Here is a 26,549-nt window from a genome sequence, read left to right on the forward strand (position 1 = left end):
GGTGGTGGTGGGGGGCGTTGGTTCTGTGGTTGGGTGCGTGGTCTGTGCGCCGAAGCTGTTGTGTATGTCTGCGATCTTGCTGTGGAAGAACGAGGCGAGCGAGTCGCAGAGGTCTTGTGAGGGGGTGATGTCGTTGTTTCCGGCGCTGGGGTTGGAGAGCTCTTTGATGATGTTGAAGAGTTCCTTGCTGTTGTGTGCGTTGTTGTCTAGTCGATCTTTGAATGCTGTCTTCTTGGTGGTGTGGATCAGCTGGTGGTGTTTGCGGGTGGCGTGCTTGAGGGCCGTCATGTTGTCTGTGGTCGGGTTGTTTCGCCAGGCTTTCTCGAGGGTACGGCAGTTCTTCTTGGAGTTCTTGAGGTCGTCGTTGAACCATGAGGCTTTCTTGCTGCCGGCCCTGCTGGGATGGTTTTTCAGGGGTGCGAGGTCGTCAGCGCAGTTGCTGAACCACTGTGTGAGGTTGTTGGCTGCTTGGTTGGGGTCCGTTGATCTGGCGGGAGGGTTCCGGTTCAGTGCTGTGGTGAGCTGGTCGGTGGTGATCTTGTTCCAGCTCCTGCGGGGAACCTGTTGCGGGTGGTGGTGCATCGTGGTCCTTTTGAAGCTGAAGTAGACGCAGCTGTGATCTGTCCAGTGGAGTCCGGTGGAGTGGCTGAAGGAGATGTACTTGCTGGAGGAGAAGACTGGGTCAAGCGTGTGTCCGGCGTTTTTTTATTTTAGACAGTGACCCATTTTGTTTGGATCTCCTGCATCATAGTTGTCAATAGACCATGCTATTTTGGTGAATGTCAGCCAGTGCAGGTATAGTATCAGTAGCACTTGCGTGCTAGAGGTGGCAGATGCATAACTAAAGAGGAAAAATAAAGCTAGGTGCCCCAAGGACCAGAGCTGTCTGAATGAGACTCTTCTTGTACAAAGGTAGTTATCATCTGTGCTGTTCTGTTGTTTGTCATACACGTTGTATTGTAATGTAATTGCATTTATATAGCGCTTACTACCCCTGACGAGGCGTTGAATCGCTTTTTCCGGCGTTGGATCGCTTTTTCGGCGAGTAGTATGCTACTCTGGGACCCATAGAGGATTAGTGTTAAATTAGTATAGTGAAACATGCAAGTACATTTTAAGTGGTGGATAGGTTAGTCAGTTATTTGGATTTGGAATGAGAGCAGAAGGATAGAGGAGGACAAAGGTTTGTATTTATTTAGTGCTTGTTAACGCACGCTATTCAGGAAGCCTATAAAGGATTAGTGGTGAATTAATATGGTGAAATATGAAGTGATTTCAGTGGTGGATATTAGTCTGTTACTTGGAGTGAGAAGAATAGCGGAGGGATAAAAGAGGAAGAAAGATTTGCATTCATATAGCACTTGTTACCCCTGATGGGTGTTGAAGCGCTTTTCTGGCGAGTAGCACGCCACTCCGGAAACCATAAAGGATTAGTGTTGAAAATTAGTATAGTATAAATATGAAGTAATTTGATTAGTAGATATGTTATTCAGTTATTTGGGTAGTATATTAGTATAGTTGAATATGGAATTTGAGAAGTGAACATGTTAGTCTGTTAATTTTTATTGAAAAGGATAGTGGAGGGATAAAAGAGTGAAGGATTTTTCTTAAGGGGTTAGCAGTAGGAGGAGGCTTTTGGATGAGTAAAAAGGAGTTTTGGAGGAGAGGAGACAGAGGGAAGAGTTTAGAAAGGTTTGTTTTAGGGGATCGGTAAATTAAAAAGAGTTGTCAGATGATGCAAGGAGGGGTAGAGTAGGAGAGAGTCTAGAAAGGGTTATTTGGCGATCAAAGTAGTGGTATGGAATTTGGGATAAATGAGAGAGTGGATGTAGAGCATATATTGATAGATGTATAGGATGAGAGATAGGGTAGTGCATTGGAAAGAGTAGTAGAAAGGGGGAACAGCATTTACAATGCAACTTTTACCACGCAGTACCTTTACCACGCAACTTTTACAATGCAAGTCGTTACAACGACTTGCGCTGGGGGGCGCTGTAGGATAGGGAATAGTTTAATTTACTATCCAAAACCTTCCCTACTATCTACGGAGACTTGGAGTTGGAATAGTAAATTAAACTATTCACTATCCAGCGCCCCCAACGCAAGTCGTTGTAACGACTTGCGTTGTAAAACCTGCGTGGTAAAGGCATGCGTTGTAAAAGCATGCATAGTAACGACATACATCCGTAGAAAGAAGTTTGAGATGAGTCGGAAGGTTGGGCTAGAAGATATATTGAGCGAAGTATAAGCTAAGAAATAGGGTAGTGCATTGGAAATGCTAGAAGAAAGTGATAAATATATAGATCCATAAGTAAATTGAAAGTATATAGATACATAAAGGAAGTTAGTATATGCAGATTAAACATATTGATAGAGGCACAGTATGAGAAATAGGGTAGTGCATTGGATATGCTTTTTCAGGAGAAAAGTAACAGACACACAGATCCGAGTATATGGAAGGTACATAGATGCACAATGGCAGTATGTATATCTAGACCAAAGATGATTTTTATTTATTTATTATTTTTTTTTTTTCTCTCTTAACAAAATAATTATTTTACATGTTTATACAAAGTAATACACAAAGATAGGTACATATCTATAGTGAAAACAAATGCTTATATACAGAGGGATATGGTGTATATTTCTGTTTGCGTATGGTGCTTATGTGGGGAAGAGGCAAATCTTGAGTAGTTTTCTGAAGATAAGGTGTTAGTCGGTGGTTCTTATTTTGGGGGGTAAAGAGTTCCATAGTTTGGCTGCTTGAACAGAGAAGGATGTGCCACCCATGTTTTTTTTCTTGTATGGTGGGATTTTGAGTCGAGATGCTCCTTTAGAGTGGAGGTTCCTTTGTTGAATGTGTTTGGTGATTTTATTCCTGATGAAGAGTGGTCCTATTCCATCTATTGCTTTGTGGGTGATACAAAGCTGCTTGAACGTGGATCTTCTGGCAACCGGTAACCAATGCAGGGCTTTCAAGTCAGGGAAGATGTGGTCTCGCGGTTTGATATGCAAGAGCAGTCTGGCAGCCGAGTTCTGAATCCGTTGTAGTCTTTTCATGGTCGTTAAAGGTGATCCATGGTAGAGGCTAATGGCGTAATCAAGTTTAGACAGAACAAGGGAGATGGTAGCTTGGACCTTTTGTGGAAATCCCAAATGAGGGAAAATTCGTTGCAGCGTTTTTATAGTAGCAAAGCTTGATCTTGCTAGTTTATCTACTTGGGCATTCATAAACAGCTTGGAGTCCATGGTCATTCCGAGGTTTCTTAATTCCTTCGATAGTGTGCACCTGATATTCAGCAGCACCGTGCTCATCTTAAAATCTCCCCGATGATGCTGCTCTGTGGTTTCTGATACTATCATGTTTTATTTAGGCGCTTCACCTGTTGTGAACTGTATCTCTACCGAAAATGCTAGAAACTGACGTTTTTTGGAAGCCAAACTTATTTTTATGTAGGCTGAAATTTGAACTACGCCTGGCCTACATACACAGGTGTCGATTACAATGCTGTCTGGAAAGGCCCCCAACGGGATGAGGAGTCAGCAAATCCGATTTGTAACCTATGTTTCCATCTGAAACGGACACCTTTCGGGATGACTGATACAAGGAAACCGTTATGGTTGTCTGAATCGGTTCCGAACAGTCAGTTACATCGAGTCGTTCAGAGCCGATTCGTACAGCTCTATGGACACAGTTTCCGAATGAGCAATTACAATGACCGATTCAGACAGCTGTTCCAATTCGGTTTCTCCGCCATGAAATGGCTGTCAGAATCAGACTTCGAGGGCCCGTAGCAGGACCCCTTCACCCTGAGGTCTCCGGGTGGGGCCCGTGGGGGTACCCATGGGATCCCCCCGTTACACCATGCACAGTGTGGCAAGCAACTTGGGGTGCCCATCACAGGGTGCATGATTTTTCCCAACAACCCCTTTTTAGGTCTCGCCTGTCAATGAGCTTTCGCATTAAAGGCGAGATATATAGGGGCTTATCGAGAGTTTACCAAACAGGCGATTTGAGGCTGTGCCCGTGCGCTTTTAGGTCAATGCGCAAGCGCATTGAGCTAAAAAGCGCGTGCACAGCATCAAATCGCCAGCCATCTGTTCCCCAGCTTGGTGCCGCCAGCAACTCTTCAAAGGATTTCTCCTCCCCTAATTATTCACGGCTGGCCGGCCGTACTTTCACTTTCACGGCCGGCAGGCCGTGTCTCGTTTTTATTTTTACTTTAAACACAACTCCGGGCTTTCACGGCCGGCTGGCCGTGTCTCGTTTTTTTTTTACTTTAAACACAACTCCGGGCTTTCCTTTAATAACTAGAACAATGCTTTAAGTTGTTGATTCTTGTGCTGCAACAGTTTTCTTTGTCTGAACGTGTAAAGCTAGTCCATCTGGTTATTTTTTGTTGATTGTGCAGCCCAGCCTCTGTCCCACAAGCTTCTCCCAGCGTGCGCTCTGCCTCAGGCCGGCATTTCAACTCCCCTAATTATTCACTGCACGGCCTGCTGCTCCCCGTGCGTCTCGTTCCTAACTGTGCTGACCACATGCTTAAAATGCTTTTACTTTACGTTACGTGGTTACGTTTTTTCTTAAGTACTTCCCACTATCCTGCATGCGGATTGCCTTTCGCTAAATATTTTCTCTCGTGGTGTTTTTATTCTTCTTCATACTGAGGGGTTTTCTAACTCTAAAATATATTGGCACACAAAGCTCTTCCTTGGTAATACTTTGAATTCGCTTCTGTATTGGAGGATAAGCATTGATGGGTACTTGGAATGCTATTCTGTACTATGCCATACATTTCATAGATAAAAAACATTTTTAGTCTTGAATGCAGCTATCTAGACGGCATTGCATGGTGCGAGTCTTTGGATAGAGTTCTTGTTCAGAAATGTATTTTACTTCTGTTTGCTAAATAACAATGACTGCCAACCATATTCCAAAACCAGTCGTTTCTTGACCGTTAGACTGTCTAGAAGAATATATTTCAGTTGCAATTACTGTTATTGTTCACAAAATGTTCTTTTTTCTCCTTTACGCCTTTGGCCATTGAAAGACTATTTTATTTTTTATAATCGTTTCAGTAAATAACTAGAACAATGCCTTAAGTTGTTGATTCTTGTGCTGCAACATTTTTCCATGTCTGAACGTGTAAAGCTAGTCCATCTGGTTATTTTTTGTTGATTGCGAAGCTCTCCTTGGTTGCTAATCTCTTAAAGTTGTGACCAATATGTAACAAGAGTAACTGATGTTTAAGGAACCAGTAAATATCTACCGCCCTCATGCCCTGACTCTACCACACTCACTCTACCGTCCTCATTCTACCACTCTACCGCCCTCACTCTACCACTCTACCACCCTCATGCCCTCACTCTACCGCACTCACTCTACCGTCATCATTCTACCACTCTACCGTCCTCACTAATCTAGTACCATTAAAAATTACAACAAATATTATGTCAGTATTAATTATTTAGAAAATGTATAAGCCATTGTGATTTGTCAGATCAATACATGTAAGACAGGGAAAAACTAAACATGTAGCTTTACTAATGCTACAGGTGTCACATTTGCTAATTTTATAACTATTGACATTTCAAAGAACAAAATTAATACTTTTATTATTTGAAAAACATAAACAATACTTAAATATTTTTTACATTTACCACACCAATAGCTCAAACTTTTCTAATGCGAGACCTATTGCATTTCCAATGCTTGTTGCAATAGGAGCCTGTGTTCTCGTTTGGAACACAGGTGCACATTGAACTCAATGGGAATCCGACTGAACGATGTTGGGGCGCATCGTAATCAGTCAGTCGGACTCGCAGAACCCGATTTGTTCCGAAGCGATTCCAAAATCGATTCAGTCGGAAAAGTTTCCTAATAAGATCGTAATCGGCCCCTAAGATTTTTTGGTTTCCAAAACACATCCCGCCCAGTCATGGAAGTCATTTACTTACACTTTGCTACTCCTGGTACTGCCTTTGGGACCCCTGGCTTCAGAGGTGGCAAATTCAGTGCCAAGAACGCAAGGGTGTCTTGCTTTATCAGAGTCAGGCTCTAACCTCTAACTTTTTGCTAATTTTGTATTACATTAATAGTGAATAGCAGTGTATTGTTCACTATTAGTATAATAAAAATAGGAGCAGCAAGTTCTGAACCTTCACTGGCATCTGAGGTAAGAAAAATAAAATGTCTTTAAATGTATGTTGTGTGCATGTATGTGGGAGAGAGTGAGTTTCTGTGAGAGAGCGTGTAAATCTGTGAGCATGTATGTTTGCATGTGAGATCGTAGATGTGTGTATGTGTCAAAATTAGTGAAAAAGTATAAGTCAGTCAGAGAGAGTGCGGATGAATGATTCAGGGTGAGAGTGAGTGCAAGACACTAGGTACAAATTAATGAGTGCAACTGAGTGCTAATGAGAGAATGAGTGTAAGTGAATGTAAGTGAACCTCTGTTGTTATGCTTGTAAATCCGCTGTTGGACCCGGCATGCTTCTTGGCGTATAGAAGCACCCTTGGCAAAATGTTGGCACTGGCATACTGGAGATAATACGTGCATATGGGATACCCTCAGTGTTAGAAAAGGGGTTTCTGGTTGGCGAGAGTATGCACCTAAGCCAGACCCCACTCTAGTAAAGGTAATGGAGTCACACACACAAGAAAACCCGTGCTCCCCCTTGGTAGCTTGGCAGAGCAGTCAGGCTTATCCCAGAGGCAATGTGTAAAGCATTTGCGCAACACATACACACACACATGCCAGTGCTTCACTAGGCACACCAAACTCCACACATGGTTATATAAAAAATATCCTTTGTTTTGTACAGAAAACACATTAGATTACAATCAAATACATCACTGTGGCACTAGGCACTTGTCATGATGTCACATAGATCATAAAATCACTTTCACAACCAGGCAGTTTTCATAACATAGCAGTTAGTGTATAAAGTAAATACTTATAGGCTGCACACATCATGAAACACAACACCCTACACCATTACTGTACATTTTAGGTCGCTCCTGAAAGAGTATCTGTCATCCTGTTAGTATAGTGCAGAAACACTATATATCAGGGCATGAAATGCAGCCTTTAGGGTACGGAGAGACACACCTGAATCACCAATCATCATTGTAGGACATAAGCCCCTTGTGTGCAGAAACCGCTGCGTGCCAGTGACAAAACAAATGCAGTAATTCAGGCCAGCTGTGGGTGCACAAGAGCTCCTGCGCACCTACCACAGTTAATCTGGTAACTTTACCGGTCTCCAGATCAGCAATCCTTTAAGCTGGGGCCTCGATTGAGGACTCGCCCCGGTATTGCCTCCAATGCTCTACCAAATTCCAAATGAGGGGCGGGTCTCCGTTCTCACCATTTTCGTGGAGCCAAATAGTGCCCCCAAAGGTATGCCAAGTTGGCGGAGGGGCTACCACTTTCCAGAAATTACCACTGAGCACATATCAGGGAATTCCCAATGCAAACCTATGAGAGGAGCAGCCTCACAGCAGTGAGAAAACAAATAGGCTGGTTGTCACTACCAGGACATGCCACACAGTAAAGGCACATGTCCTACCTTTAATCTAAACAGCACCATGCCCATAGGGCTAGCTAGGGCCTATCTAAAGGATGACTTATATGTAGTAAAAGGGGAGTTTCAGATATGGCAAACACTTTAATTGCCGTGTCACTGTGGCAGTAAACTGCGCGCGCAGGCCCTGCAGGGACTGAGGCCCGAGATAGGTTTGAAAGGGTACTCTGGTGGATGGCGCAAGCAGCGCTGCAAGCCCACCAGTAGCATTTAATTTACAGGCCCTGGGTATATGGGATACCACTGTTCAAGGGACTTACAGGTAAATTAAATGCCAAACAGGTGTAGACCAGCCTTACCTAGTTTAAATGAGAGAGTGCATGCATTTTAGCACTGATCAGCAGTAGTGAAGTGCTCAGAGTCATAACACCAACAGAAACAGGTCAGAAAAATACAGGAGGAAGGCAAAAAAGTTTGGGGATGACCCTGCAAAAAGGGCCAGTTCCAACACTCAGCAAAATGCTAGTACTGGCACACTGTAGATACATTTTGGTATGTGACACCAATAAACAAAATGTACAGCACTGGCCTACTGGAGGAAATCCTTGGCATAGGTAGTACCCGTGGCAAATTGCTGGTGATGGCACATTGGAAGACATTTTTGACATATGGAAAGACAACTGTGGCAATGTTTTGGGGCCAGCCATGATAAAATGTGGTCCACGACATACTAGACATAACCCTTGACATAAGGGACATCCATAGTGCAAGAGAAGCAGTATTAGGAAAATTCTGGCGCTGGCATATTGTATGTAATGTTTGGGCAACATTTTGGCCCTAGAAATGGAGGTAATTTTTGAGGTATAGGGGCACCCATAAGACGTTTTAAAAACATAATTGAGTAGACTCATGGAGACTGCCCAGTATCATTAGCTAGGCATGCCATGAAAGGACTTGAACATTTAGTGAGTGTGTTTTCAGATCCTATGGCTGGTCTCCACTAGTAGAAAGTAGAATATTAATTGTGCAGTTATTAGGTAATCCCAACAATGTTAATTATTGTGATGTCATCAGGATTAGGGTCGTGTGACATCCCTTCTTGGGACAAATCAGGGTCAAAGGTCATATGATGTCACTTCCTGTGACATCATTAAGCTCAAAGGGTTTATGATGTTACTTCCATTACCCCTGGAATTTTGGTGAATCGACGTCCATGGACCTAGCATCACAGTCTACTTAAGCAAAGCGAGAAGCAGTGGACTGACGGTGGTAAAGGCTGCACAGAATCAGAGAGGCAACAGAGTTATAGCTGCAATAGAACACTTTATATTGTGGTGCAGCACGGCAAAGTCTAAAGACGTCAGCTGCTAACTAAATTTGAGAACTAAGGAAAGGAGATGCATGAACAAGCACATGATTTGCTTAAAATATTCGATGTCCTTTTTAGCTGCAGTGGACATAAAGCCTCTTGAATGAAAGTTTAAAACCAGCTTTGGTCCAGAAACCAGTCTTGGTCCTGAAGATGACCCCAAATAAGGGGAATTTGAAACGTGTTGACCTTGATGCACTAGCCAGTTGGACAATTAACAACTACATTTAGGGAACCCTAGAAGGAACATTGGATGCCTTGCTTTACCTAAACAAGGTGTTGGTACAACCCCTAAAATGTGTAAAAATTAGGAGTTTTTTTTAAAGAAATAGATTTGAACAAGGAAACACCATCACTTAAGAACGGATAACTGGTACAGTGGTATTGTGTCTTATTTAATGTGTTTCAATACCATGTTTAGTTTATAATTAAATGTAAAATTAATGTTGTTTTCTTGTGTAAGCATGTGAGCTTAAAATAGTGATCAAGGTTTGATAATGTTATCCAAGAAACATGGAAAGTGCATTGATTTATTGTTCAAAATACTGAAAGTTTATCAAAATAATAATTTGAAGAAACTTAAAAAAGCTAGATCATTTCTAAAAGTTGTGTGGACAAAATAATTATCATCAAAGGTGATCATTATTGTTCGAGAAATCTAAAATGTGGCAGGGACATCATTCCTTTCTGATGTGTGTTTCTCCTCCTGAATCTACGGAAGTCTGCTGTATCAAGTGCCCCTCGTTTTTAAAGATTGCTTATATATTTTTGGTAGTGCTGCTGTTTTTGCCCATGATTGTCTTCTCTGGTGACTGATGTTAAGTGTTTCCCTGCAGAGACCTGACCTGATCCTTACAGAGGAGAACACTCGCCGTCTCCCCGCTTTGGAACCAGAGATCTTGGCCCATTTGGAAAAGTTCCATGAGCCATGGGTAGAAAACTCCAGACCTGATTCAGTTCCTGATTTACCACATCTGCTGAGTGGAGAGGAAGATCCAGTTTCTGGGCCTCAGGACACAGAAAAGCTTGTCTTAGAGCAGGTAAGAAGGCCCAACGTTGGTGCAACAAGCGTGTTCTGTATTGCTCAGCAAAAATATTGAGTCTGTAGTCTGGAAAGGCAATGCTCACTCTGATGTTTGGCAGAGGTTGGGATTTTATGGGTAGCTTTTTCTTCTGTGGCTCAGAAATATTGTGCTACCTTCATCAATAGTCTGAGAACAGGACTTGAAGAGGAGGGGCAAGGTGTTGCATGTGATATCTATGGAGACTTATCAATGATGACATACTTCCAGTATCGTACTTGGCTGGAATCAGATGCCCTAGAGATGTCTGAGATGACCAGGCGGTATCTTTCATCTGTGGTAAAAAAAAAATTCTTTAGAGGCTTATGTGGGTGCAATATTTGTTCATTCCCATCTGCACCCCAAACCTGACTTGACTCCTTCTACTATGTCACTTCAAGGTTGCTGGTTCTGCATCGAGAGGAGACCCAGCCACAGCAAGTGTCACAGCTATTAGTGATCAGTTGAAACTTTTGCAGCAGGATTCATCTCCATGGCATTTAGTTGGACCTAGTTCCATCCCTAGACAGTATATATTTTCAAACTGTCTTCACACATTTTTTAACATTGGTGGAGTGAGTATCACCTGAATAAATACTGTTTTGTACTCCCTCATCCAAATTTTAAAACACATTTTATTTTTATTTTCACCTTTAGCACTGCACTGCCTCAGTCACCCTACACTATTCCACTCTTTCAAGGAGTGGTACACCATACTACCGGTTTTCTCAACCAAGGAGATCTATATACACCTTGATCTTCTTTGTTTTGAGAATAACCCATTCGGGTAGATGGCAATGGAAGAACCCCAAATGATGAAGGGCGGTTCCGAGTGGTGACTGATGGGTATCTTTGTCATAGAATACCTATTCAGTTGAGGTTCATTTAAATTATGTAGATACCTGCTTGGATTATCTTTAAATGTTGCATGGGTCATCAAATGAATGCATACTTAATCTCAGCAAGGAAAATCATTTGACGTCATACTTGGAAAGAAATGTCAGCGTTGCTTCTCAGGCAAGATGCTTTGCTAAACTAACAATAAAAAAAACATTGACAAACCCATTCACAAAATGCCTTTGATGAACAGCCCACCCAAACAAGGGTAAACCATGAAAAACAAATGAAAAAATTGCTTACAGACACTGACTTAAAGCCAACGTTTGCTTTGTACTTCTTAGAGTATTTTTTTGAAGAACTAATGACACGAGGTCTTCATACAGCTAAAACGTTATCTGTATCTGAACACTAAAAGGTTGCCAAGACAGCTGATATAATAGCCATCTCTAATAACAAAACAGTTTTCCATTCCGGACCCTTTCATTCCTCCCACATGGCACTCCTCTCGGTCCCTGGCGTTCCTCTGTGTCCCTGGCACTCCTCTCTGTCTCTGGCACTCCTCTCTGGCCCTGGCACTCCTCTGTGTCCCTGGCACTCCTCTTTGGCCCTGACACTCCTCTCTGGCACTCCTCTCTGGCCCTGACACTCCTCTCTGTCTCTGGCACTCCTCTGTGTCCCTGGCACTCATCTCTGGCACTCGTCTCTGCCTCAGGCACTCATCTCTGGCACTCCTCTGTGTCCCTGGCACTCATCCGTGTCCCTGGCACTCCTCTCTGGCCCTGGCACTCCTCTCTGGCCCTGTCACTCCTCTGTGTCCCTGGCACTCCTCTGTGTCCTTTGCACTCCTCTCTGTCTCTGGCACTCCTCTCGGTCCTGGCACTCCTCTCTGGCCCTGGCACTCCTCTGTGTCCCTGGCACTCCTCTCTGTCCCTGGCACTCCTCTCTGGCCCTGACACTCCTCTCTGGCACTCCTCTCTGGCCCTGACACTCCTCTCTGTCTCTGGCACTCCTCTGTGTCCCTGGTACTCATCTCTGGCACTCGTCTCTGTCTCAGGCACTCATCTCTGGCACTCCTCTGTGTCCCTGGCACTCATCCGTGTCCCTGGCACTCCTCTCTGGCCCTGGCACTCCTCTCTGACCCTGTAACTCCTCTGTGTCCCTGGCACTCCTCTGTGTCCTTTGCACTCCTCTCTATCTCTGGCACTCCTCTCGGTCATGGCACTCCTCTCTGGCCCTGGCACTCCTCTGTGTCCCTGGCACTCCTCTCGGTCCCTGGCACTCCTTCATGTCACTCGCACTCCTCTCTGTCACTCATCTGTGTCCCTGGCACTCCTCTCTGTCACTCCTCTCTGGCCCTATGACTCCTCTTTGGCCCTGGTTCTGCAGGGTTCCATGCATTGTGTCTTTTTCAGCCTAAATCTTTACTGCAGGTCGGGCTGAATCTCTTACAGTAAGGTACTTTTAGACCTTTTCCCTGTCTGTCAGTGGCGTACGAAGGGGGCAGGGGGTGGGATGCAAACGTTTTGGGGGCAGCGGCCTCCCCCCAGCTCTTACCTGCCATCTTGGGGCGGCAATTGCCAGCCCCACTTCCCCTCTCTTCAGTGCGTCTGTCACGGGGCGGCAATCCGAGGAATCGACAGCACCCCCACCCCTCTTCAATGCACCCGTCACGGGGCGGCAAACACAGGGACCGCCCTGGGTGGTCAAACCTCTGGCTACACCATTGGTCTGTGTAGTAAACAATGAGCATGTAAGAGTCACAAATATAATATTGCATGTGTTCCCTAGTATATTGGAATACTGGAGAATAGGATCATATTGGTTAATCAAAGACTGTAAGGTTCGTGGCTCACTTATGGTAGCAGTGGCCATGCAATATGGAAGATTTTGTACAGGGGTGGTTTGAGGATTTCCATCACATACAGGCATTAGGAGAGTAAATACATTTTAATTTGTAGCAAGAATTATTTATTATAGGTTCGTAATATTGATTTTGGTCTGTAACATTACGTTTTTACAGTAAAAATAAGAAACACGAATTAAAGTAACATTGTCTTAGGCTTTGACGGTTCGTTCAAATGTAATGAATCCACGCGTTTTGACAACTAACAAAGGTGAGAGCTACAACGACCTCAGGACATGAAAGTCTGACAAAGTTTTAGTGCAGGGCAGTTCCGCATATAGGACAGCGTCGATGGCTCATTGTGCATTGTCATGGGAACAACGACCCATTTTATGGGGAATAGTTGCTAGACACAGTTATTAAGGCTCGAACTGGATCCTCACAACTTGAATTACTTCTACCTCTTCAGAGGAATCCGTACAAATCTATACATGTATTCCTCTCTTCTATGTTCTACACTGAATGTAGTATTTCACAGCATATATAAATAGCCATTGGTACTGTTTTTTCCACAAAGTTTTTTTCAACAGTTTTTTTTATTAAGCAGTTGGTTAAGAACACTAGACATCATAAGCAGTACAGCCTCGGGAGCCTGTTCTGCTAGTTGCCTCCAATCCAGGTTGTCCTTCCAATCTCTGGCCGCTGGGTGACTATCTGCACCCCATAACCTGGCCACATTGTGCTTCGCCACCCCTGCAGCTATGTTTAGCCAAGTATTCACACTGGTGGGCGGGGCCACTTCTCTTCCACCGACCCACTCCCAGTAGCAGTCACTTGGCCTCAAGTGGTATAGGTAGGCCTGTTACTTCCCTCATTGTCTCTGCTTTTCCTGACCAAAAGCTTTGGATACGTTGGCTGGTACAAAGTGTGTGGCAGAACGTGCCCACATTAACACAATCCTGGGGGCACTCGGCTGATTGAATACGACAACTCTTGAATACCCTTGATACTGACAGGTAGAACCTATGTAGGATCCGAAGCTGCACCAAGCAATACCTAGCCCGTATAGCTATCTCTCTGGCGCTCTGCAATGCCTCATTCCATTCCTCGTCATCTAGGGGCCCTACATCTACCATCCATGCCTCCCTAAGTGAGACAAGACATTCCGGCATGTTGTTTATGATCTTCCTGTACATTAGGGAAACTGCCTTAGTAGGCATAGGGTCGAACAGAAGTCTGTCTTCCATGGGGGAGTAATCTGGGAGGAGCTCCCCCCTGTAGGTGGCATTCAAGGGCGTGTTGCAGCTGTCGGTACCTGAAGATCTCGCCCTGTGCCAACTTGTATTCTGCTTGCAGTACTTCAAACACCAGTAAAGTATCCGTTCTCCAGACATCTCCCAATTTATCTATCCCTATTGTATGCCATCTCGTGTGGGCACGCAATTTTTTTACCTCCCAAGACAGGTGCTGTCCCATAGTGGGGGTCTCAGCTGATAGTTTTCCGTCCCAACCCAGACATTTGTTTGAAGCTTTCCATGCCCGCAGTACAGCCTGTGTATGGGGTGGGAGCAAACCCTTCCCCACGTTGCCGTACAGGAGCGCCGGGTACTCCCTGCTTCCCATGGCCTGGCGATTCACCCTATATGCTGGTTCAGTCCGTTCTCCAAACACCCAGTCGTTCATCACAGCTAACTGGGATATCCAGAAGTAGGCTCAGAGGTCGGGGACCGCCAGGGCGCCATTATAGACAGGAGTCAGGTATCCTGGATGGTGTGTTCTGAAGAATGTAGAGCAAACGTGGGAGGGTCATCATTTTGAATAGGACTGCCCACCCCATCAGTGAAAGGGGCGGTGTGCGCCAGTGGTTTGTATCCGCCTGAAAGCTGTCGATCTGGCAAAGAAGGTTGCAAAGCAGAAAAAGTTTCTTGTCTCTGGTGATATAAATCCCCTGGTATGTGGACCCGTCCGTTGCCGTTAGGGCTGGACATCGGAGTGTCAAGGACAGTGGTCCTGAGGAGAGTGGAAAGATCAGAGCTTGTCCTAATTAATACGGTTGAAGGCATAGCTCCCGAAAAGGTCAAAGATCTGCAAAATTCTCGTGATCGAGAAGCAGGCACCTAAAGCAAGGTATCATCCTCAGAGAGAGATATCTTCTCCTTCCAATCGTCTTACATGGCAAGTCTCAAAAGACCTAGGTCGCTAAGGGTTCAAGGACTAGAGCGAAAATCATTGAGGACAGCGGGCACCCTTGTCGTGTGCCCCTTCTCAGTTTGAAGATGCGGGAGGTGTAGCCGTTTACCTGCACCCTAGCTTGCTGCGCTTAATAGAGGAGACAAACCCAGGAGCAGAAGTTGGGGCCTAAGCCCAGTTGGGGCAACACTGCAAAGATGTAGTTCCACTCCAGACTTTCAAAAGCCATTCAGGCATCGAGGGAGAGGAGTGCCGCATCGTCCACACTATATCAATCAATCAATCAATCAATGCATTTGCAAAGCGCGCTACTCACCCGCGAAGGTATCAAGGCGCTGAAGGGAGGGGGGGGGCGTTACTGCTCGAATAACCAGGTCTTGAGGTGTCTCCTGAAGGTAAGATGGTCTTGGGTCAGTCGTAGGTGTGCGGGGAGGGAGTTCCATGTCTTGGCTGCCAGGTAGGAGAATGATCTTCCTCCGTTGGTGGCTCTGCGAATCCGTGGGATGGTGGCGAGGGCGAGGGTGGTGGAGCGGAGCTGGCGGGTGGGGGTGTAGAACGAGAGGCGGTTGTTGAGGTATTCGGGGCCCATGTTGTGGAGTGCTTTGTGTGCGTGGGTGAGCAGCCTGAACGTGATCCTCTTGCTGACGGGGAGCCAGTGCAGGTTTCTCAGGTGGGTAGATATGTGGTTGTGGTGGGGGATGTCGAGGATGAGTTGTGCGCAGGCGTTCTGTATGCGCTGAAGCCGTTTCTGAAGTTTGGCTGTGGTTCCTGCGTAGAGGGCATTCCCATAGTCCAGTCGGCTGGTGACGAGGGCTTGGGTGACCGTCTTTTTGGTTTCGGTGGGGATCCACCGGAAGATCTTTCGGAGCATGCGCAGGGTGTTGAAGCATGAGGACGAGACTGCGTTGACTTGCTTGGTCATCAAGAGGGAGGAGTCTAGGATGAATCCCAGGTTGCGAGCGTGGTCCGTGGGTATCTGTGCGGTGCCCAGTGTCGTGGGCCACCAGGAGTCGTCCCAGGCGGATGGGGATTGTCCGAGGATGAGGACCTGCGTCTTGTCTGAGTTGAGCTTCAGACTGCTGTGCTTCATCCATTCTGCAACATCTTTCATTCTGTCCTCGAAGTTGGCTTTGGTGGTGCGAGGGTCTTTGGTGAGGGAGAGTATCAGTTGGGTGTCGTAGGCGTAGGAGATGATGTTGATGTGTATGCGTGCGATGGTGGCGAGGGGGCTCATGTAGATATTGAAGAGGGTTGGGCTGAGTGAGGAGCCCTGGGGTACGCCGCAGATGATCTTGGTGGCCTCGGAGCGGAAGGGAGGGAGGCGGACTCTCTGGGTTCTGTCGGAGAGGAACGAAGTGATCCAGTCCAGGGCTTTTCCTTGGATCCCAGAGTTGTAGAGGCGGGTTATTAGGGTGCGGTGGCAAACGGTGTCAAAGGCTGCCGAGAGGTCCAGGAGGATGAGAGCGGCTGTTTCTCTGTTGTCCATCAGGGTCCGGATGTCATCGGTGGCTTGGATGAGGGCGGTCTTGGTGCTGTGGTTGGCTCGGAATCCGGACTGGGATGGGTCGAGCGAGTTGTTTGCTTCGAGGAATGCAGTCAGCTGTTTGTTGACGGTCTTCTCGATGACTTTAGCCGGGAAGGGGAGAAGAGAAATGGGGCGAAAGTTCTTGAGGTCTTTGGGGTCCGCTGTTAGTTTCTTCAGATGGGCGTTGATTTCTGCGTGTTTCCAGCCTCCAGGGAAGGTGGTTGACGTGAAGGAGCTGTTATTGATGTTCCGGAGGTGGGGTGCGATGATGGTGTCGGCTTTGTTGAAGATATGATGAGGGCATGGGTCGGAGGGGGAGCCGGAGTGGATGGTGTTCATGACATGGGTGGTGCCTTCCGTGCTGATGGGGGTCTAGGCGCTGAGGGTGGTTGTGGGGGTCGTTGGTTCGGTGACTGGAAGCTGTTGTGTATGTCTGCGATCTTGCGGTGGAAGTACGTGGCGAGGGAGTTGCAGAGGTCTTGTGACGGTGTGATGTCGTTGTTGCTGGCGCTGGGGTTGGAGAGCTCTTTGATGATGCTGAAGAGTTCATTGCTGTTGTGGGAGTTGTCCAGCCGCTCTTTGAACGATGTCCTTTTGGTGGTGCGGATCATCTGGTGGTATTCGCGGGTGGCGCTCTTGAGGGCTGTCATATTTTCTGATGTCCGCTTGTGGCGCCAAGCTTTGTCGAGGGTTCGGCATGCTTTCTTTGCGATTTTGAGGGTGTCTGTGAACCAAGAGGTTTTTCTGTTGCTAGTCTTGCCTGGGGGTTTCTTCAGTGGAGCGAGGTCGTCTGCGCAGTTGTTGATACACTGTGCGAGATTGTCTGCTGCGTCGTTGGTGTCAGGGGTGTCGGCAGGTGGGTTCTGGCTCAGCGATGTAGTCAGCTGGTCGGTGGTGACTTTGCCCCAGCATCTGCGGGGTATCTGTAGTGTGTGGTGGTGGGATGTGGTCTTCTTGAAGGTGAAGTGGATGCAGCTGTAGTCGGTCCAGTGTAGTCCGGTGGAGTGGCTGAAGGCAACGTGACTGCTGGCAGAGAAGATGAGGTCGAGCGTGTGGCCGTCGTAGTGGGTGGGGGTGTTCACCAGTTGCTTGAGACCGAGGTTGGCGAGGTTGGTGAGGCTGTCGAGCAGGGTGGTGGTGTTGTAGTCGTTGTTTTTCTCCAGGTGGAAGTTAAGGTCCCCTAGGAGGATGTACTCTGGTGAGGCTAGGGCGTGCGGGCTGATGAAGTCGGCGATGGTTTCGCTGAATTGTGTCCGTGGGCCCGGGGGTCTGTAGATGAGCGTTCCTCTGAGGGTGGTCTGGGGGTCGGTGTGGATCTGGAAGTGTAGGTGTTCGGCGGCGGTGAGTGTGTCTTCGTCGTTGGTCGTGATGTTGATGGTGTTTCTGTAGATGATGGCGATTCCTCCTAAGGTTTGGATGACGCGGTCCTTCCGGGTGATTTTGTAGCCGTCCGGGATGGCTATGGCGATGTCGGGGGCCGAGGAGGCGTTCATCCAGGTTTCCGTGAGGAAGGCGAAGTCTGGTGCTGTTGTATCAAGGAGTACCCAGAGTTCGACGGTGTGTTTGTGGACGGAGCGGGTGTTGAGGAGGATGCACTTGAGGTGGTTGTTATTGTCGTTGCTGTGTTCGGTGGGCGGGGTGCGGGTTTGGAGGCAGGAGAATTTGCATGCTTGGCAGGTGAAGGGTCCGTGGGTGTGCTTCGGGGTGGCTTGGTAGCAGGCGGACGGTCGTCCTGTGTTGAGTGCGATGAGGGTGGCGGTGTCATTCCTCAGTCGGGTTCCCTGGAGACGGCGGGGGCCAGGGGTAATGGCGCTGGGCGAGGTCCAGGCGCGGACGGGTGCAGACAAGCTTGCCTTTGGCGTGCCAGCGGCGCGCCAGCGGCGCGCACGCTGTGCGGCCTCCATAAGAGGCGAAGTGGGAGGGATGAGCAGCTGGGAGGCGGGAGCGGGGCAGCCAATGGGCGAGGGCAGGGGGAACAAAAGGAAAAAGGGGGCGGGGCCGCGGGGGAGCAGCGGCGGGAAGAGGGGAGCGGGGGGGGTCAGAGAGGGCTGGGGCGCAAAAGGAGCACCACAAAATACAGTACAGCCACAAAAGAGAAACCAAAAATAGTGTACACAGCAGAGCAGAGGGGAAGGAAAAACAAAAAACAGTTAGCAGATTACAGTGCAGTCACCAAGGGCGAACCTTCGGCAGCGGCGGAGCAGAGGGGCAGAGACTCAGAGATCAGCAGGAGCCGTGCGGCGTGGGAAGTGACCTGGGGTCAGGTCACACTCACCTGCGCCACGCGGCCTCCATAAGAGGCCAAGTGGGAGGGAGGAGCAGCTCAGAGGCGGGAGTGGGGCGGGCAATGATGGGGGCAGGGGAACAAAAGGAAAAAGGGGGCGGGCCGGGGGGGAGCAGCGGCGGGAAGATGGGAGCAGGGGGTCACAGAGGGCCGGGGCGCAAAAGGAGCGCCACAAAATACAGTACAGCCACAAAAGAGAAACCAAAAATAAAGTGCAGAGCAGAGGGGAAGAAAAAACAAAAAACAGTTAGCAGATTACAGTAGCAGCCACCAGGGGCGAACCCTCGGCAGCGGCGGAGCAGAGGGGCAGAGACTCAGAGATCAGCAGGAGCCGTGCGGCGTGGGGAGTGACCTGGGGTCAGGTGAAGTACCCCTTGAGCCATTTCAGATTCAGGTGGGTGCTACGCTTTGGCATGATGCCGGATTGATCAGGGTGTATCACCAGTGCTATCAAGCCTGAAAGCCTGTTTGCAAGGACTTTAGCAAGAACTTTGGGTTCCACGTTGAGCAGAGATATAGAACGGTATGAGGTGCATTCTTTTAATGGTTTGCCTTTTTTGGGGATTACCACTACGGTGGCAGTCCTTTGGTCACCTGGGAGAAACCCACCTTCCCTCACCTCTAGGAACAAGTTCAGGAGATGTGGTGCTATTTTCTGAGCCGGCTTCTTGAATAATTCAAGGGACAAACCATTCGGTCCAGGTGCTTTACCGGATTGTAGTCCCTGAAGGGACCCCACTATTTCTTCTAAAGTCAAGTCGCTGTCTAGTGCCTCTCTCTGTCATCGGTCGTCAGTGTGGTCATGGTTTCTAGGAGTCCCTTGCAGTCTGAGCTGGATCTGTCAAATTGAAACATAGATGTCCTCGTAGAAGGCTGCGAATGCCTTGGGAATTTTTCTGTCACTCCCATTTTGGTCCAGAATTTACGTCACCCATCCTCTTTCCTTGTCCCTTTTGTCAAGCCAGGCACTAAGATTTGTGGCTTTGTCACCTACCTCGTAGAGCCTCCTCTGGACTGATAACGCGTGGGCCCTTGCTGCGTTTTCTGCTATATCTCGCAGTTCCTGCTGTGTTATACGTAATTGGTATGCCAAGTTCCTCCTCTGTCCCCCCTCTTACTAACTTAGCGTTAGGGTTGCTATTTTTTGTTCAAGCACCTCATATCTTTGTGTGTCTTCTTTTTATTTGACCCCAACTGGGACTTAGTATTGTCTGCGTATCACTGGTTTGTAGATTTCCCAGAGGGTGCAGCAGGGGTCCACTGACCCCTTGTTCTGCTAAAAGTATCTCTTGATGCCTTCTACCAATTGTTCCACAAATTTCCTGTCAGTGAAGTGCCAGGCCACCAGCAGGGGCGGTAAGACACTACCTTGTGCCACCCCCTTAAACCAAGTGGCCACCGGGGATGGTCTTATACCCCTTACCAAGTGGTGTGTGTCTCGGAAGCTTTCCACATCCCTCCTAAACAAGTAGTCTAGTCGAGACATGCTAACATGTTGTGCTGACAGATGGGTGTATTGATGTTCCGTCATGTTCTGGGCTCTCCATAAGTCGACCCACCCTAGCGCTTCCTCGAAGCTTCCTAGGGGAGTCTCTATTGGGTGTCTGCTTTCACTGGCCATCTGTCTTCCGACTTGGAGATGACATCATTCATGTCCCATCAAAGGATAAGGGATCCCAGTAGCAGCTCGAGGTTTGCGCTCCAAAGACGGATAAAGTACCCCCTTGTAGCCCTGGAGGACGGTATACGGAACCCATATTCAGAGTTCGCCTGTCCCATTTCCCTGTCTGGAATACGAATCTGCCTATTTGGTCTCTCCACATTTTCCCTGGGACATACGTACCAGTGGATCTGAGAAGGATTCCTACTCCCTGGGACCCTGACGTGTATACTGCATGCGCTATCAAAGTGTATCCCCATCTATCTAGTGCTTTATAATTGTGGCCCTGTAGATGAGTCTCCTGCAGGAAGACCAAGTCTGGCTTATGCCGCTTAATAAATTGGAGTACCAGTGTACGCTTTATTTTGGACCCCAAGCCATTTACATCCCAGGATATTATTTTATGCTCATGTTATGTTATGTTATGTTATTGTTATTTGTTGTGCGCACAGCTACTCCAGCTAAGGAGCGTCCTGGCGCATTTGACAAGGAGGAACATAACACAACAGGAACAAGCAGAAAACTAGAAAAGACCAATCCAAGATTAATAACACAGCTAGACAAACAGAAAACTAGGAGAGGCAGCTAAAATAGAAAGATTTTTATGGCTTTCCGGAAAGTCATACAATCCTCCAGCAGGCGAATTTCAACCGGAAGAGAGTTCCAAGTTGATGCAGCTTTTATGCTGAAGGAGCGTCCCCCCATACGGCTAAGCCTATATCTAGGGACTACAACAAAGGCCTGGCCTTGGGAGCGAAGGGTGCGTGTGGGGACATAGAAGGACAGAAAGCGGGACATAATTTCAGGACCTATGCCTCTCAGGATCTTAAAGGTCAAACAAATGACCTTGAAGAGAATACGCTTCCTCACTGGGAGCCAGTGTAAGGAGCGAAGGACACTCGCCACCGGGCAGAATCTGGGCAGGCCGACAATCGCTCTGGCCGCAGCATTTTGTACCCGTTGCAGACGAGTAAGCTCAGCCTGATTGGCCCTGACCAGAAGAGAGCTAGCGTAATCCAGGCGAGAGATGACAGTGGCCTGGATTACTAGCTGTCTGGTTGAGGCATCAAAATATTTGAGGACAGGTCTTAAGCCTCTCAACAGACCAAAACAACAAGCAGCAATTTTTTTAGTGTGTCCTACAAAGGTGAGTCCAGCGTCCAACCAGACTCCCAGGTTTTTCAACTCCGACACCGGAGTCGGGGTTGGTCCCAGCTCTGGTGGCCACCATTGGTCACCCCATAGTTCCACTCCCCTTCCGACAATCATAACCTCTGTCTTAGTGGCATTAAGCTGGAGACAGTTCCCCGTTAAACAGCTTGCCACCGCCTTCAGTCCATCCTGAAACCTGGGGGCATCTGATTCCGCATCCCTGCTGAGAGTAACCGCCAGCTGTGTGTCGTCGGCATATGAGACCAAAGTTAGGCCCCACTGCCTGGCGACCTCAGCCAGCTGTCTCACGTACAGATTAAACAACGTGGGGCTCAGCGAGGATCCCTGCGGAACCCCCATGGCCAGTGGCTGGAATTTGGACTTGAAGGGAGGGATGGCAACACAGAAGGAACAATTGCCGAGGAAGGAGCGGAACCACTGCAAAGCCTGGCCGCCGACACCAATCTCCTCGAGCCGATGCAGAAGGATACTGTGAGATACCGTGTCGAAGGCGGCGCTGAGATCTAACAATATCAGCGCCGCCGTCTGACCAGCATCCAACACCGCACGGAGATGCTCCACCATCACAAGAAGAGCGGTCTCCGTGCTGTGCCCAGCACGGAAGCCGTTTTGTGTGGGATCAAGGGCATTGGTCCGGGCGAGATGTTCTGACAGGGCCAAGTTGACATGAGCCTCTGTTATCTTCGCCGGCCAGGGTAGCAGTGAGATGGGACGATAACTTTCGGGCTTAGACGGATCCAAGGAGGGCTTTTTGATGATAGGGGGCACCACCGCCTGCTTCCATTTAGTTGGCACCACACCCGACTCCAATGAGAGGTTGACCAGGGAACATACAACAGAGCGTCCCATAAAGGCCTGATCTCTGAAAAGAGCCGGTCTTACTGGATCAGATGGAGAACCAGATTTAACTTGCAAGGCAAGTTTGTCAAACCCCTCCGGAGAAAGAGGGGAAAATGAGAGCAGGGTGGTATGATGGAACGTCCCATTGGAGCGTCCCTGGTCAATCCCTATGCTGGGGAATGCCCGGTAAATTGCTTGGACTTTTCCCAGAAAGTACGAAGCAAGGGATTCACAGTGGGAGATGGAACTCACAGCCACAGAGGAAGTCCGCTTCGCCACAAGATCTTTCACGGCCCTGAAGATGGTCTTCGACGGGTTTGAGCTATTGCGGATTTCTGCCGCATAAAATGCCGCTCGGGCTCGACAAATAGCCCGATGATAGATCTTGACGGAAGCAGCATACGCAGCTTTTAAATCAGCCCCATACGTCTTCCGCCATGCTCTTTCCACCCGTCTACAGGCTCCCTTCAAGGCACGTAGGGCGCTGTCGTACCAGGGACTCGACTCTCTAGTACTGATTTTACTCGATACAATGGGAATCAGAGCGTCCAGAGCCCTGGTAATCCAAGAGCAGAAGAGGTCATAGCCCTCTTCCACGCCATTCAATGGGTCCAGCGGAACTTCCGCTAGAAGGCGATGAAAGTCTTCTAGCCTGAGTTTGTTCCAAAGCCTCCTAGGTACCCGTCTCGCCGAAGGGATAAAGGGGGTCACACGGATAGGACAATGAATGGTCACCAGAAAATGGTCGGTCCATGCTAACGGAGGAATGGATGTAATTTTAGCCTCCGGCAGATTGGTAAAGAAGGGGTCAAGAATATGTCCCCCTATATGGGTAGGCTGAGAAATCAGCTGGGAGAGTTGAAAGGCCTCTAAGTCAGCGGAGATGCTGCGTACCGTCAGATTGGAAGGGGTGTAAAAATGGAGGTTCAGATCACCCAAGATGGAATAGTTGGCACAATCTGTAACCAGTGTGCCAACAGCGTCGGGGAATGAATTTCTGAACACCACGTCGCTACCCGGCGGACGATACATAACCATCCCAGAGAGCGTAAACTCGGGGCTGACTGAGATCTTGAAGGAGGCACTTTCACACCCGGCAATATTAAGGCCACTCCACACGCAGGTAAAACAAGACCTAACTATGAGAGCTATACCACCGCCTCTGGAAGATCTATTCAGAGTAAACATGGAATAGTCAGCGGGGCATGCAAGATTGGAAATAGCAGCATCCGCGTCCTGAAGCCAAGTTTCAGTGATGGCCAAAACATCGGGGGCTTCATCCTCAATTAGGTCGTAGATGTCTTGATGGTGTTTCAATGCCGATCTAACATTCAGGTTTAAAACCCGCAAAAAGGGCAGAGAGCCCTTGATACGGTGGGCAACTGATGAACCCTTCCGGAGGATGAGCCCCGGTGGGTCAAGCGCCCAACCGTTGCAGCGGCACCGATACGGGCCGCAGAGCGGATGGACAGATGGAAGATTACACCTCTGACTAACCTGACCGATGGAGTATAAACTCTCTCTAGAGTAGGTCAGCATAGCGGCACGCATATAAATAAATAGCCTGCCAGAGCCCAGCTACCTGCAGCGTCCCGCACGGCTTTAGCGCGGACGGGCGCAGACGGGCAGGACTCTGGCACGACTCCGGCCACGCGAAGGCGCGCCCGCTACGCGATCCCGCTACGCTAGGGGAGGAGCTTTAAGTAGGCGTTCCTCGCTGGCTACTGCGCACTAAAGCGCAGGCAGCTGATGGTAACTCCAGCAAACACTCACCCCACTCAAAGATGGCGCCCAAAACCGGCAGCCCACCCCAAGAACCGGACCCACACAAGCGGCGGTGAGAAACCAATTATAGTGCAAGTGAGGGGATAAAAGCAGGGGAGAATAAAGTAAATTAAAACAAAATAGAAAACAGGCTTCGTTAAAAATCGCTATAATGCGCAAAAATGCGCACTCAGCGCTCCAGCAGCGGTACGCTCCTTGTCAGGGCGAGCCACTAAAGGACTCGCCTTAAGTAGGCGTTCCTACGTTCCTCGCTGGCACATGTTGTGTACGTGTTGCCATCTCTTAATGCGGTACAATGTTCGCCATAAATTGGCAGGGTATGCACAGACGTGAGTCCCTTGCTCACTTTGCCACTGGATTCAAGCAAGCCTGGCTGAAGACGGCTGAATTGCCAGAAACCGGTCCTAGGAAGCTTGATTCCGGTCCAGGGAAGGCATGGCTTGGCAGTTCGGGCTGGACTGTTCCCATGAGGCACAGGGTCAGACTGATTTGCATATGGCCATGTCTGAACTGGGGTGGCAGAGTGGGCTAAAGAACGGTGATGGATTAAACCCAGATCTGTTGACTGGGTGTGAGTGTTTGATTGGTTCAGATGCTCCGTCCATCACCACCCCCTTTTGTACCGCCATCTCTTAATGCATCATGTGGTATGTCTGGTCTGGCTCGGAATCTCTGATTATTGAACGGGGAGCGTTGCCCCCGCCCTCTGACAAAAGCCCCGCCCTGAAGCACTGTGTCCCATAGAAATGCACTGATAGATACTGAAAAGTAAACATAACCCTTAACTCCCCCCTCCCTGCCACCCTGGACCTTGAGACTACAACTTCCCACAACCCCAATTTGTAGAGTGCCTGTTGCCCTAAATTGTAAAGTAACCATATAAGGCGTTTGGCTGCCCCAGCATTCCATCTCCATCCACCTGCACAACCCACTAGTATCCCCCAACCGATTCTTACTTTCACCTCCCTGTGACAAGGCCCGATAGTTAACGATTTGGATAAAGCCCCTGGTCATTGTGTGGCACCCTGTAGTCCCATGTACTTGCTGCTTTACCCTGCCCACCCACCTCCTGGCACACTCCCCAGTTACATCTCACCTCTCATCCTTGTATATTCCATTGTTCTTACTGCGGGTTGTTCAGACTGCGAGTCTCAATGTCTCTAGTGCCATCCATCTCCCCTTGTGGAGCTATTAGGTGGACTGGGACTGTTCTAAGTTCCGTCGGTCGCTTTCATCACATGAGGCTTCTCTGTCTCATGTTTGACGAAGGTGAGATCACTTTGGACCCCTGGGGTGTCGAGAGCCCTGTGTGAGCCACCCCTCCAGCCAGTCCCATGCCTCCGCTGGGGAGTGGAAGAACCAGGATTTTCCTTCTGCAAGAACTTTTAACTTGGCAGGGAGCAACATCATATATTTAAAGTTCTTTTCCCTAAGGGCTCTCTTAACGTCCTCAAAGCTCCTCCTCTGTTTCTGAACCTGGTAGGTAAAGTCAGGTAAAAAGTGTATCGCTACATTTTTGTACTAAAGATCTCCTTGTGTTCGGGCTGCTTGCAGGATAACATCCCGATCTCGGAAGTTTAACATGCAGGCTATTATTGAACGCGGTGGGGCCCCAGGTCTCAGAGACGGGATTGGGGCCCTATGTGCCCTTTTGACTGAGAAGAACTTGGATAGACATTTGGGATTCAGATATTTTATGATAAAGTCTTCTACAAATAGGTCGACACATTTTGCTTCCGCTCCTTCAGGGACCCCTACTATACGTATGTTATTTTGCCTGGACCTCCCTTCCTGTTCCTCGACTTTTGCCTCCAGAGCCTCTTGTTGCTTGGTTAGTTTGCGCTCTTGCTCCTCAAAGGACTTTGAGGAGGTCTGGAGCTCTCGGATGTTGGTTTCTGCCGTGTGTACCTTGTCAGAAATTTTCTGGAAGTCGGCTCTGAGGAGCCTCACTTCGAAGGTGACCAAGTCTATTTTGGGTTCCAGGGAGGACTGAAGACTCTGTATCACTGCCACTATCGCCCCCATGGAGGATTCGTCCAGAGCTGCAGTACTCCTGAGCAGAGTCTCCTCCTCCTGGTGAGGTCTAGGGACTACGTACTTATCCATTTTGTTTGGTTCCTGTGGTAGGTGTCCCTTGGGCTTCACCATTTCCTTCAGCCTTATACTGCTGTTCTGATTGTGGGCGGGAACCCCCTTCACCAGGCATCTCCGCTCTCCCTGGTCTCTCCGACCAGAGGTTTAGTGCTGTGGTGATATCCTGTCCCGTAGACTTGTCCCCGGGTAGTTAGGAATCCCTTGGTATGCCGCCTGAGCTTGCCCCCGGATGCCTCAGGCGATCAGCGTGTGGCCCCCAAGGCCAGATCTATGTCACAGGTAAGTACCACTGTTCCCTGTAATTTACTATTCCTCAGCAGTGAACTGCGCGGCGTAGGCTGCAAACCTGGGTCTCGCT

General features: G+C 48.4%; 1 protein-coding gene across 1 annotated transcript in view; it reads left to right on the plus strand.

The window, feature by feature from the left end:
* Positions 1-26,549, plus strand: part of CCDC33 (coiled-coil domain containing 33) — a 1,331,950-nt gene that overhangs the window by 856,693 nt on the left and 448,708 nt on the right. The window contains exon 12 of the mRNA XM_078684539.1: positions 9,733-9,936. Coding sequence (XP_078540665.1) covers positions 9,733-9,936 — 204 coding nt within the window. The remainder of the gene's footprint in view (positions 1-9,732; positions 9,937-26,549) is intronic.

This window comes from Lissotriton helveticus, chromosome 3_2 (assembly GCF_964261635.1).
Source record: "Lissotriton helveticus chromosome 3_2, aLisHel1.1, whole genome shotgun sequence".
NCBI classification, from domain to species: Eukaryota; Metazoa; Chordata; class Amphibia; order Caudata; family Salamandridae; genus Lissotriton; species Lissotriton helveticus.